Source organism: Salminus brasiliensis, chromosome 2 (assembly GCF_030463535.1).
Source record: "Salminus brasiliensis chromosome 2, fSalBra1.hap2, whole genome shotgun sequence".
Taxonomy (NCBI): domain Eukaryota; kingdom Metazoa; phylum Chordata; class Actinopteri; order Characiformes; family Bryconidae; genus Salminus; species Salminus brasiliensis.
Window position 1 is genome coordinate 6,598,228 of NC_132879.1, and position 14,187 is coordinate 6,612,414.

General features: G+C 40.6%; 1 protein-coding gene across 2 annotated transcripts in view; it reads left to right on the top strand.

Annotated features, from left to right (window-relative positions):
* osbpl10a (oxysterol binding protein-like 10a) overlaps positions 1 to 8,661 on the top strand; it is an 85,945-nt gene extending 77,284 nt beyond the window's left edge. For both annotated transcript variants that reach the window (XM_072674239.1, XM_072674241.1), the window contains exons 11-13: positions 573 to 755; positions 1,800 to 1,953; positions 3,750 to 8,661. In XM_072674239.1, coding sequence (XP_072530340.1) covers positions 573 to 755; positions 1,800 to 1,953; positions 3,750 to 3,794 — 382 coding nt within the window. In that variant the 3' untranslated portion in view covers positions 3,795 to 8,661. The remainder of the gene's footprint in view (positions 1 to 572; positions 756 to 1,799; positions 1,954 to 3,749) is intronic.
* Positions 8,662 to 14,187: the final 5,526 nt, after the last annotated feature.

A 14,187-nucleotide genomic window follows, 5' to 3' on the forward strand; every position in this document is an offset into this window, starting at 1 on the left:
GGCCAGTGAGTGGAAGCACAAAGAGGTAGGTGTTTCTAATAAAGTGGCCAGTGAATGGAAGCACAAAGAGGTAGGTGTTTCTAATAAAGTGGCCAGTGAGTGGAAGCACATGGAGGTAGGTGTTTCTAATAAAGTGGCCAGTGAGTGGAAGCACAAGGAGGTAGGCGTTTCTAATAAAGTGGCCAGCGAGTGAAAGCACAAGGAGGTAGGTGTTTCTAATAAAGTGGCCAGCGAGTGGAAGCACATGGAGGTAGGTGTTTCTAATAAAGTGGCCAGTGAGTGGAAGCACAAGGAGGTAGGCGTTTCTAATAAAGTGGCCAGCGAGTGAAAGCACAAGGAGGTAGGTGTTTCTAATAAAGTGGCCAGCGAGTGGAAGCACAAAGAGGTAGGTGTTTCTAATAAAGTGGCCAGTGAGTGGAAGCACAAGGAGGTAGGTGTTTCTAATAAAGTGGCCAGCGAGTGGAAGCACAAAGAGGTAGGTGTTTCTAATAAAGTGGCCAGTAAGTGGATGTACAATATAAGTGTTTCTGATAAAGTGAAGTGGGAGTGTCTGATGTGTGTGTGTGTGTTAGGGTAACTGCGGAGGTGAAACAGAACTCGACGGGCACCATCGTGTGTAAGGCTCAGGGGGAGTGGAACGGTACTCTGGAGTTTAGCTACAGCAATGCAGACACCAAAGTTATCGAGACCACCAAACTGCCCATCATAAAAAAGCTGATTCGGCCAGTGGAGAAGCAAGGCCGGACCGAGTCCAGGTGAGTTCATGACATTTGTGTTTGAGACGTTAAGAATATGGAAGGTGACACACACATGGTATAAAGACCTACTCCACTAGTTTCAGTGAGCTACGAGTGAGAAGTAATTCATATAAGTTATGAATTAATATATCTAATATCCTAACGTACTTTTATAATAGTAATTCCACAGTTTAAGGATTAAAAGGGCTGGATAGGCTTTATTGGCAGTTGGAGTTCAGGCTGAGTTTGTTGTTAAGTTACTAATATTTAGGAGCTATTTTTCAGTGTCTACTCTACATTATTCAATATCTGCCATGAGCTGTTCAGTATTCGCTGTTAATTATTAATTATCTATTATGAATGATTTAGTATTCACTATTAATTATTTTGTATCTGCTATGAATTCAGTTTCAATTCATTATTATTTCTATAGCACTTTTTACAGCAAGTGTTGTCACAAAGCAGCTTTACAGAGATCCGGGTCCGAGCCTTTTTTGAGCAAGCTAGTGGCGACAGTGGCAATCCCTCGGGTAGAGAGGAATATGATTCAGTATGTACTATACATTATTCAGTATCCAGTATGAATCATTTAGCAACTACTTAGTTATTGAGTATCTGCTATGAGTTATGAATTATCCACTATGAATTATTCATTATCTACTATTATTTATTCAGCATCTACTATGAATTATTCAGTGTCCACTATGAGTTATTCATCATCTACTGTGGATTATTCCATATGCACTGTGGGGTGATAATTATCCAACATTCTGACCTTACTAACACAGGCGTCATGCAATCATATCCTCACAGCAATGCTCCAAAAGGTAGTAGAAAGCTTTCTCTGGACAGTAGAGACAGTTACTCCAACAAAAACAGGATAAACTCTTCTTGATTTTGGAAGAAACAATGAATTGGCAGGTGTCCCAATACTTTTGTCCATATCGTGTAGGTTTAGGGTTAAGGTTAGGGTTAGATAGAGGTGTAGGAGTAACTTTTCTCAGCATACAGTAATAATACAAAAATCAGTAGCTGTGTGTATGTGTGTGTGTGTGTGTTTAGGCGGCTATGGCAGCATGTCACCACGGCCCTGAAAGATGGCAACATTGACGGAGCGACGGAACACAAGCATCAGCTGGAGGAAGGACAGCGGGAAGAGGAGAGGCAGAGAGCGGCCAGTGGGTCACCATGGAAACCCAAATACTTCACCAAACAGGTAAAGCTCATTGGTTTTTACTCTACCACCAGAATCCAAACACTTTACCAAAAAGATGTATGTCATTGATGATGATGATGATGATGATGACACTGTATTCTTCACACCCAAAATAACCCATAATTAGAAAGTGTGTCGGACAGGCAGGCTGGGAATCTCACTACACAAATCCTTGACATTAAAGCTTGCAACAGAGTTTGTAATCCGCTCCGCCCTTTCTGAGTCGGGTTTGGGTGCTTTGTCATCGCTTGCTCAGTTGTCCTCAGGCGGATTTGTCGAGTGGGATTGTACGTATGTTTATACTGGGACCCAGTTGTGCTTCCCGGATGGGTCTCAATCTAATCTAGGCCCTGTATGGAGTGTACAGCCTAGATGGGGCTCATGCAGTGTTGCCAACTCCTCAGCAAGGAGAGTAGCTATTATAAAAGTCCTAAAAGTCGCTAGAAGTCACTAAATGATGTCATCTAATTTGCATAATTGTTAATTTGCTTGTATTTGAAGCTGTAGAATAAAGGAATAATGTTGTGGAAGAGAAAACAGTGAGTAAAACATGTTAAATATGTTAGAACTACAAATGAACTCTGAATAAATGATAAAACTTCTTCTGTTGATTCCGTTTTTTTTCCATGACTTGAATGCTTCGTCCAGACCCACATTTCATAAATAATTTTTACATAAATTGCACAAATTAATTTTGTCCAGTGTTGTTAAATGTTAGCTTAGCAAATTTAATTAAAAGACTGTTATGTTATGTGGGGTGGAACTGCTACTCTACACTCTTCACCCCTCCTCCTTTATCCAGGCTTCGGACCTGCTTCGGCAAAGTGACGTTAAAAGTTACGTAGTTTTTTAGTTTTCTTTATTTTAGTTTTTTTTTTAGTTTTTTGTGAAGGTGAGTGAGGGACTGAGTGCAGTGTAAGTTAGTTAAGTGCAGTGGTTTATTTTCGTGTCACTCTTAAGATGCATTTATATTTACATCGGGCGGGGTCAGCGGCGGCTTTCGGCATGTGGAGTTCACTGGAAGTGTGGACGTGGAGCGGTGTGGGTCTCCTCGGACTGTGAGACTGAGGCTCACGGCAGCCCCCCCTGCTGAGGACAGTACATAAAGAACATGTGTGTTCACCTCAGAGTCTCCAAAAGTCTCTCAAAAAATTTTTCGCTAGATTTGTCGCTAGTCGCTTCAAAAAAAAAACAAAAAACGGTACAAGGGTCTGGAAAGTTGCTAACTTGGCAACACTGGACTCATGTTTAACCCCTCTTGGTCCCATGCACTTCTGTACATCCGCACTTTCATGTTCCACCTTCTGCTTTATGTCAACATTAGGGGCAGTGGTGGCTCAGCGGTTAGAGCTCCGGGCTGTCGATAACAGGGTTGTGGGTTCGATTCCCGGGCTCGGCAAGCTGCCACTGTTGGGCCCTTGAGCAAGGCCCTTTACCCTCTCTGCTCCCGGGCGCTGGAGTTGGCTGCCCACCGCTCTGGGTGTGTGTGTGTACTCACTGCCCCTAACACATGTGTGTGTGTGAGTGTGTGTTCACTACCAGATGGGTTAAATGCGGAGGACACATTTCGCTGTACAGTCCACACTGTACAGTGACATATACGTGCACCTTTATCCTTTATCCTTTAACATTATGTAATCGATTTTTGACACGTGAGTCGATCTGGACCACCCCTGACCATCACAGGTGAACAATTCTGAGCTGAACACTGTTTAATCCAGGGGAAGTCCAGCGGAATTCCCCTTAACCCCTACTGGTGTTGTGTACTGGTCTCACTGCTGTGTGTTTCTCTGCAGGGCGATGGCTGGGTCTACAATAACCCTTTATGGAAGACAAACTGAGTGATCCTCTGGACTCTAAAAGCTGGACCCTCATAACCACACTAATGGCAGCCTTAGGTCCATTTCAAATGATGGAGGAAGGAAAGCTGAGCAGGACGGAGGGATGTGGACAGACAGGACCAAATAGAGGAAACAGGCAGATGCTCTGCCCTGGATCATAAAACACTGATGCCTCTTGAGGTGCACAGATGAACGTCAGAGGCTGAACTTTAGAGTGAGACCACCGTCAAGAATGGAACTAGCTCTTTATTATCGCCCTACCTAAAATCCAAGTGTCCAGAACTTAGGAACTATGTTATAGTAGCTACTTTTATATACCAGTATTATACTCTATATACGATATGTAGAATATATCTATTTTTCACCCAAGCCTTCAGTTTGCATTTACACCTACCTGTGAACAGTGTGTCTGAAGTGATTTTCCATGTGGTGCTTTTTTATTTGGTGTCAGGACATGGAGATGAGGATGATGATGATGATGATGTTCTACCATAAAATCACGTGGACATTCCTGAGGATGTTTCTTCTCTAAGATTTTAAAGGAGAATTCTGCTGATTTTTATCAGAATTTCTCCAAAATTCAGTGTTTGAGTGGAGGTTTGGGGTGAAATTGAAACCTTCTTTACAGTGGTGGTGAATGAAGCCAGACGTCGGTCTGTCGCCATGCCTACAACCCTAAAATATAGCCATTTCATTTACAATCCAAACCCACCAGTGAGCATACACGTGTCTTCTGAGCTTTATACGGAAGATTATTGGCGGTGAAGATCTGGCTGAACTGAACTAAGACGCTTTATTTGGGGACTATTTTCTCTCACAGGACCCCGCATGTATCGCTCCTCCATGAATGGATCTTCTCGAAACGATGAATCTTCTCTAAGCTATGATGAAACAGTGTCTCAGTCCCAGCTAGTTTGCTCAGGTGGGGCTTACAGGGGTGGAACTTGGGCTAGGTGGGTTCCAGGTGGGTTCATTTGTACATAAGTTTTAACTGGGACATTAACATTGGGCTTCCCAAATGGGCCTTATCACTACAGTCCACTCTAATCTCACAAGGGTCCCATCTAGGCCCTGTATGCAGTGTACAACCCAGATGGGGGATCATGTTTAACCCCTTCTGGTCCCATCATTGACCCTGGTGGGCAACCATACGTGGGGCAAACATGAAACCCAAGGAAAAACCTTGCTGGGTTCCAGTTGGGCTGCCCTACAAGCCCTACATGGACATGCTAGGTGGGGTCTCAGAGTTTTTTATGGAATGTTGATGGTAAATAAAGACTTGCAATGCATCTTGGTCCACTTTCAGCTGATGTAGTAACCAGTGATGTTCTCTAGAAATAGAGAATAGAGATTGTAGATCCACTTAACTTAGCAGATGCTCTTATCTAGAGCATCTAACAGCGTTACTCGTATGACGGAGGTGGGCTGATGTAGTGTTTCGAGTCCCGCCCAAGGAGTCCCATTGGTGTAGCGGAGAACCGTCACCCCGACCAGGAATCAAACCCTAGTCTCCAACAGGGTGTAGTAGCTGACTGGCAGGTAGTGGTGTAACGCATGACTGAGCGTGTTTCAGGCATTTGGTGGAGTAACGTTCTGTGAGGGAGCTCTTAGAGGTTCAGACCTCTGGTTATATTCATCACCACCGTGACCAGTTCTGACAGTTTACCCCAAACCCACTCTGAATAACCTTGTTCGCATCCTAACCATTGAATTATGCTGATAATTTTGAAAAACGTTGGTGAAATTGTCCTTTAAATGTGGATTTTCATATTTCATGGTTTTCCTTATTGATATTGAGTTTGTCCTACACTGCTAATAAGTGATGTCTTGGTGAGCGACACCATCTTCAATCTAATCTAAACTAAATACCTAATATTTATCATTTAGAGATTATTTAAATGATTTCTAGACGTTAATAAGCAAACGTTTAAATAATGAAATAATTACTCTATATGCACTATATGTCCAAATATTTGTGGACACCCCTTCTAATGAATGCATTCAGCTACTTTAAGTTGCACCTATTGCTGACACAGATGTGCAAATGTGCACATACACACACACACACACAGCTAGTCTAGTCCTTGTAGAGAAGTACTGCCAATAGAATAGGACCTTCTGCAGCATAAACATGATGAACGTATTGGCACCATGCTGCCTAATGCCAGCATTGAGCTGTGGAGCAGTGGAACTGTGTTCTCTGGAATGATGGATGGTGCTGCTCCATCCAATACTTTTAATGGGATGAGTTGAGGTGATGTATGATGTACTGACCTGAATGCAGTCAAAATCCTCACAGCAGTGCTCCTCCAAAATCTAGCAGAAAGCCTTCTTCCCTGGACAGTAGAGACAGCAACTCTCACTCAAAAGCAGGATTAACTCTTTTTAATAGCCTTGATTTTAGAAGAAACGATGAATGAACAGGTGTCCCAATACTTTTGTCCATATAGTGTATGTTTAATAATCTCATAATATCCTCTTCTATTTGTCTTATACTTTAAATATTAGACATATCAACTAGATTATTAAGATTCACCAAGGTATCATTTTGCCTGTGCAGTGTTTGTTAGTGTGCCTGGAGGAGATGAATGTATGGCCCGATGACCCCGACGGCTAATCATAGCAAGACCCTTAATCAGTTACATGACAAATTACTTGCCATGTCTTCTCAATCATTTGTCTTGGAACCTTCCATGTGGGTCAGCGCTGATGACTTACTCTTTAATGGGCCCCAACAGGATGGCATTGTTAGGAGTAATTGAGGAGAAAATGAGGTTTGACTCAGGTGGTCCTGGAGGGAATGGGTCAGTATTATACCTCGCCGGTCTTTAGCAGGTAATGGGTTCAAATCTTTTGGTTACAAACACATTCGCTTTACTCACCTCATTTTACAGATATTTGTTCACACACTTATGTTTCTTGACACGTCGCACTTTTGTTCACACCGAGGCCTCAACCTTCAGGCTAATCACGACGGACTGACGGGTAGTTATTGAGGGGTAGTTATTTTGAAGGCACTTTTTCTTGGTCCAAAATCTGAAAGTAGGACTTTAAGGAACACACTGCCTTGCAAAAGTATTAGACCCTCTTAAAAGTTATCCGATTGGTCTGGATTAGGAATGACACTTTGTGGAAGTCCCGCCTTCTCACCACCACTATTGGTCTACATGTACCTTCATCTACATCGACCCTTGTCCAAACTGCCTAAGCCTGGTTTTCTCACCACCACTATTGATCTACATCAACCATTTATCAAATTGCTTAAGCCCCGCCTTCTCACCACCACTATTGGTCGACATGCATCTGCATCTACATCAACCGTTTATCAAACTGTTTAAGCCCCGCCTTCTCACCACCTTTATTGGTCTACATGTACCTTCATCTACATCGACCCTTGTCCAAACTGCCTAAGCCCCGCCTTCTCACCACCACTATTGGTCTACATGTACCTGCATCTACATTAACCATTTATCAAACAGCTTAAGCCCCGCCTTCTCACCACCACTATTGGTCTACATGTACCTTTATCTACATCGACCCTTGTCCAAACTGCCTAAGCCCCGCCTTCTCACCACCACTATTGGTCTACATGTACCGGCATCTACATCAACCATTTATCAAACAGCTTAAGCCCCGCCTTCTCACCACCACTATTGGTCTACATGTATCTGCATCTACATCAACCATTTATCAAACTGCTTAAGCCCTGCCTTCTCACCACCAATATTGGTCTACATGTACCTGCATCTACATTAACCATTTATCAAACAGCTTAAGCCCCGCCTTCTCACCACCAATATTGCTCTACATGTACCTGCATCTACATCGACCCTTGTCCAAACTGCCTAACCGCACCTTCTCACCACCACTATTGGTCTACATGTATCTGCATCTACATCAACCATTTATCAAACAGCTTAAGCCCCGCCTTCTCACCACCACTATTAGTCTATACATACCCAGCATTTACATGCAGTCATTGGTCAAGCTGTTTCCCACCACAGCGGAATGTAAATAAACTGTCAGTTTGAGTTTATCTGACTTTTTAGTTTTATGTATTTGTTAGTTTTTTATTTTACATTGGCATAATAATAATAACATAATGTAAAAGGTGGTAAAAGTAAAACAATACTTTTTTATTATTTTACTTACTACAATGAAGTATGATGATTTGGCAAGATGTGTTATTAAGGCTATTGATTAGTTTTGGTAAATGAGTAAATATTTATGTATTGGTGTTCATTAGCTAAAATAGCTGCAGGATTTGAGAGGTATTTAACCTCTCCTACCTCACACACACTGCCACGATCGGTCCTACAACTAAGACCTACTTGAAGCCCCCCAACCGCAACATCCTAACCGCAACAGACGCCACAGTGTCTTCTATTTTAAAAGCGAAAAAAATATTGTCTCTTTAATGTAAGAAGAGTAGGTTTTTAATAAAACACTGTCGTTTGTAATCCAGACAAATCTGATGAATTTTAAGGGGGTTGATTTCTTCTGCAAGGCACTCAGTAGGTCTCAGAATGCTAACAGAGCTAATAAGTCAAAGCCCGTAGCTCCCAATTAGCATGCTGGAACAGCATGATCCTAATTAAGGTCTTCCAGCTTTGAGTTCCTATTAGTCCTATTAGTGTTAGGCATGGAAGGCTGAAGCTGGTTTTGCTGAAGCTAATTATGTTTGTCAAGTGTTTCAGTCCCTGAATGTGGGAGGATGCACAGAAATAAAGGCTCGCCATGTGTTTTTGTCGTTGTTTCACACAAGTGTCATGGAAAACCACAGTGCATCTCTATGGTGGTTTACTACGTCCTGACTGTTATTTGCTACTGCTTGTTATTCACCTGCTAATAAACGGAATAGAGGAAAGTGTTGTCTAAAGCTGTGAAAGTAAACTGAAGAAGATTTAAACAATTTAAATACGCGAAAATCTATTCAAGAAACACCACAGCGACTTTATTTTGGTTTTTATTTATTTAAAAAAAGAAACTGCAGTTGGAATTGGTTGACATTTGTAAATGTAAGGATACACTGCCCTCCTCTGGTGAGCCACAGCAGTGCACCGAGAAGTGGGGCATGTCCAGATACAGTACACCGAAGTCTCCATGGATTTGTGGGAAATATGTAACAGCAAGTCAGACTATTTTTCTTACAAAGTTGATTTTTTTTTTATATTGTCCATATTGCAACTTGGCTGATCCGAACAATTTAAACAGCTAGCGTGTAAAACTCTGTGGCAGGAGGGAAAAAAAAGCTCAAGAAAACGATGAGAAAAAGAACATGTTCAGGAGAATCAGTTCAAAAAAGAAAAAGCAACAGCACGTACCCCTTATAGAAGTCCTGCCAATCAGAAAATGAGTCTCCTCTCATTAAGGCTCATCCACATCCTGAACATTCAGACGAGTATTTTACCAGCTGGCTGTCAGCTCATATCCCAGTAATAAATTATTAAACTGCATTCCTGTTTTTCCACACTTGTACATAAACACACCGAAAGCAAGTCAGAACGGAAACATCACCATTAATAACAAAGACACGTCTACACTGAGAAGCAGAGTAAACATTTAAAGTCCTTCTGTATTTTTTACGCCGACACGCAAAAAAAAGTTGTATTTTCGACATTTTTCACTTTTTGATGTAATTTAAATCGTTGTGTGAGAATTTCACGATGAAGGGATCAAAAGAAATGCTCCAAAATGACTTGGAATAAAATATGTTTACATTTGCCTTTCATTGATAAGAAGGTTTTTAATCCTCCTGTAAAGGTTTTGGAAACTGAAGTGTTTTGCATGGCAGCAACGGTATTTAGTAGTACAACAGTCCGGAAACTCGCACTGAAATACTCTAACACACACCCATGCAGAGTAAAATCAGCTCCACAGTTTAGGTGTTTACCTAAAGAGAGCTGAAAGTCTAATGTATTTGGGCCCAGTATTGAGCCTTGAGGCACTCCACAGATGCATCTTCTAAAAAGTCCAATTTCACAGACCAACGTTTACTGCTTAAAGGGAAAGGGCACTGAAATTGAAGGAGTTTTATGAGTTCAATATTTTGGCTCAGATGAAAAATGAATGTGTTCGAGCGGTTTGAGGTCTGAGTGTTTTCTGCTTCTCACCCTTACTGTCCTCCCAAACACATTCAAAGATGTAGAGGTCTGGACTCTGGGCCGAACAGTCCTTTGTTTTGAGAGCAGCAGTTGGATTTGTCTGCTTGTTTTTCTTGTTTTCAGCAAGATTATTGTATTGATCAGCTCCAATTCCTTTCAGACCAACAGTGTTGAGTCGTCTTTAGGTGCTGTTCACCTAACAAGAGCTCAAAGTCTAATGCTTTTGGGAAAATGATTTTGGGCCCAGTATTGAGCCTTGAGGCACTCCACAGATACATCTTCTAAAAAATCCAATTTCACAGACCAGCGTTTACTGCTTAAAGGGAAAAGAGTTAATTTTCTGTCTCTGATGAAAAAGGAATAAATAATGAGTAATCCGACCAGTGTGAGCTAGAACACTTTTAAAAATAAAGAGGCCAAAAAAAAAGTGGTTCTTCTATAACCACTTTTTTTTGGATGGTAATTTGGAGAACCGTTGTATTTGTAAATGGGCTTGTAAATGAAATGCGAGTATGAAGAACCTTTATAAGCATTAAGGAACCTCCATCTAACCAAATTATAGGACAATCTTATAATGATGTTAACATTATGTGAAGTTTCATTAAACCTTAAAGTTTGACTGGTTTAAAGTTAAGGTTCTGAAGGTTCCTAACACTCACAGATCTCTAATGAACATGCCTCTTTAGGGAACTAAACGGGGTTCTTCTATGGGACAGCCTGGTAAAATCAGTTAGGATTCCATTTCAATGCTACAGCAAATTAATCAGGGCAGTTTTTGATGATATTTAGGCATTTTGAGTTCTTGGGTTTTATTACACCGGGTTTTATGCACGTTTTTAAAAATGCCAATACTGGATGATCATAACTATACACCTACTGAGGAGCATTCAGTAAACCCAAAATAACACCAGGAAACATTTCAAGCCACAATAAAAATCTATGCAGTCTTTAAATCTTACAGTCATTCATGACATTTGTACTGGACTGAAATATTTTTAACTGTGTTTCAGATATTTCTAGCATAACTGTGGTGGTGAAAATGAGGCCAGAAGTGGTTTGACACCGTCACTGTAAATACAGGTCTTTTCCAGTTGTGGAGGCAGAAATGATGGTGATTATTTTTCTATTAAAATAGAGAAGAGAGAGTATACAGCCTTCACCTGCTTTACAATGTATTCAGACTGGATATAATAAAGGTTAACAAATGTTTGACGGAGTGATGTCAAGGGGTCCAAGCATCATATTGCTAGTTTTCTAACATACTATAGTATAGTATCATATAGTAGCAACCACCATTAAACAGAGATTACACTACGTTATGTGCAAGTTCTTCACTCCTCAGAACCAGAAAAAAGCAGGAAACATTTAAACCTCAACCACAAAATCTGATTTAGGATGTTTGAGAGTTCAGAGCTCCACTTTTACCTTCATCACAGCTTCCATTCATTCAGCAGGACATCTTTCCCCACCTGTTGTCCAGGATATAAAGCATACCACATCACCTGTTAAACATGGTGGACGGAGTGTTCTGAAACCTACAGGGAGATTTCCTCACCCCCTAAAGATCAGTTTTACCCCGTGTTCACACTAGCAGGCAACATGTTGCTTACGGCACCCCAATTCTGTGTTTTTTAGGTGTTTACAAGGACCAGCTTTCCAATATTAAAAATATTTAATAGCCCAAACAGAAACTATATATATATATATATATATATATATATATATATATATATATATATATATATATATTTATTTTTTTAATTATTATTAAATATGTGTATTTTCCCTGCATGTGTGCACAGATGCATTATTTAAAATGGGAAAAGAAGAAGACGTGGTTGTGAGCCTGTCTTCCATGTTGAGCGCCACACTGTAGAGAAAAGAGGAACGAAATGCTGGTAGGAATAAAATGTTCAGAGAGACGGAGAAGATGGGGATGTCGGACCACACGTCTGAGAATTTTCTGTTTCTGACCATTAATGTCCTCCTAAACACATTCAATGATGTAGAGGTCTGGACTCTGGGCCGAACAGTCCCTTGTTCTGAGAGCAGCAGTTGGAGCTGATCAGTTAGATCATCGTCTTGATCAGCTCCACATCCTTTCAGACTTTCCGACAGTGTTGAGTCGTCTTTAGGTGCTGTTCACCTGATTGGTGATGGTTGGGGGTCCCATTTCTGGGGGTCCCTGTATGCTTTGATTGTTTTTTAATGATTCCAGATTTGGAAATCATGCAGGTGGATTATCTGGGTTTTGACTGGAACCTGGGTTTACCCTGTTCCCAACACACCTGATCCAGCAGATCAGCTCATTAAGAAGTTCATCCTGAGTTGAAGGTGCTATGTTAGAGCATGCCACCACTAAAATGTGCAGGACGGGTAGGGGGTGAGGGGTGGGGGGTTCTCCAGGACCAGGGTCGGGAACCACTGCTGTAGATAGGAAAGACAATTTGTTCAGCAACTTGGAAAGTGCCGTCCAGATAAATATACGCTCAGCTGAGGAAACTCAGCTAATCAAATTCAGCATCTATCAGCCGCTGCTGTCAGAATAAACCCCTATATCACTGAAATGGAAACCTAGAGTCTCAACTTCGAGGTAATTTGACTCATCATAAAATCATCATTTTATTCCAAGTACTTTTGGATCATTTTTCGAGATTAAGAAAAACTCCAGCTTGATGATTATTGCATTCTTCCCCTAAACCCTGTGAACACACGTCATAAAGAACAGAAAAAACCAACAACATAGAAACAGAACAACCAGCCAATACATTACAACCCTTTCCAACATTATTCATACAGAACGAGTCTATATAGATCTATACTAAGTTCAACCACTGCGACACTTACAGGACCATATAATGCTGCTGGACGCCTACAGGCATACACCAAAGCTTCTGCACCCCTGGTCAAATGGCCTGGCTGGACATTTTTGGTTAGTAGAGCGTTGCGTAAGCGCTCTGAATGGTACGATTTATGGTTGTTAAAACATTAAAATTGTCAATTTTTCTGAACGTTCCTCAAATGATTTTATTAAACGTTATTATTTTTTTTGCTAAGGATATTTCGAAAAGTGATGCAAGTTCAGAGTAAATTCAGAAGATTTTCAGTTCTATGTTTAAATAAATGCTCCGGTTATGAAATTTGGAAAACTTTAATTTACACACATTTATTAAATAAAAATGTACAATTTTTAAAAAATATTTTTAAATGTAATTTAGCACTCCTTTATCAATTTATCAGTAATATCAATGTTTTTATTTGTAATGTATTTATTGTATTTTTAGTTCAGATTTTTCCATAATTAATTCCATAATAGTTTGTTTCTGTCTATGTCCTCTTCTAGCTGGGTAGTTGATGCTGTAATTGTAAACAAGTCACACCCTCTAGACCAGGGCTGGGCAAATTCCGGTCCTAGAGGGTCAGATTCCTGCACAGGGAGGGTCACTCACCTAATTCAGCTCACCTGTGAATGACAAGGTCTGTTAGAGCAGGGAAACTGCGCTGGACTCTGGCCCCCGTTGCCCTGCCCTGCTCTACAGAGACACACTTTAATGCTCAAGTACTGTTTATTTACTGGATTTAAGGGGGAACTAATACTGGAATCTGACCCTCTGGGACCGGAATTGGTTGGTGTGGTGCAACAGACAACTCCACTACCTGCCACTGAGCTACCACCCCATGTAGGAGACTGGGGTTCGATTCCCGGTCTGGGTGACTATGCTGCGCTACACCAATAAGAGTCCTTGGGCAAGACTAACACTACACTGGCCCTCCTCTGTAATACAAGTAACCTTGTAAGTCGCTCTGGATAAGAGCGTCAGCTAAATGCCATAAATGTAATGTAAATGTAATACAGTATAAAATGTGAGGGTCCTCCAATCCCCACCTGCTTTCTGTCCCACCCTCTCGGTTACGCACATGGAGATTTTAGTGTGGCAGGCCTTTTCTCACACCTACTCTGACATAATTCCTAACCCCTTTAGCTTTATTTATTATTATATATATATAGATAGATAGATAGATAATATATATTATTTTATGTAGTTTTTATTTAATGTATTTATATGTATGTTGTCTTATTTGTACAGTGTCCTTGGGTAAACAACAACAACAACAATAATAAATGATGCTACTACAAATACTAATAAATAACAACAATAATATTTATATTAAAATAAAAACAATTGTAATTATATTTATTATGTACAATTACAATTGTAATTATCTAATAAATTATGATTCTTATAAATAACAACAATAATAATTATTAGTATTATTATTTGCACCAT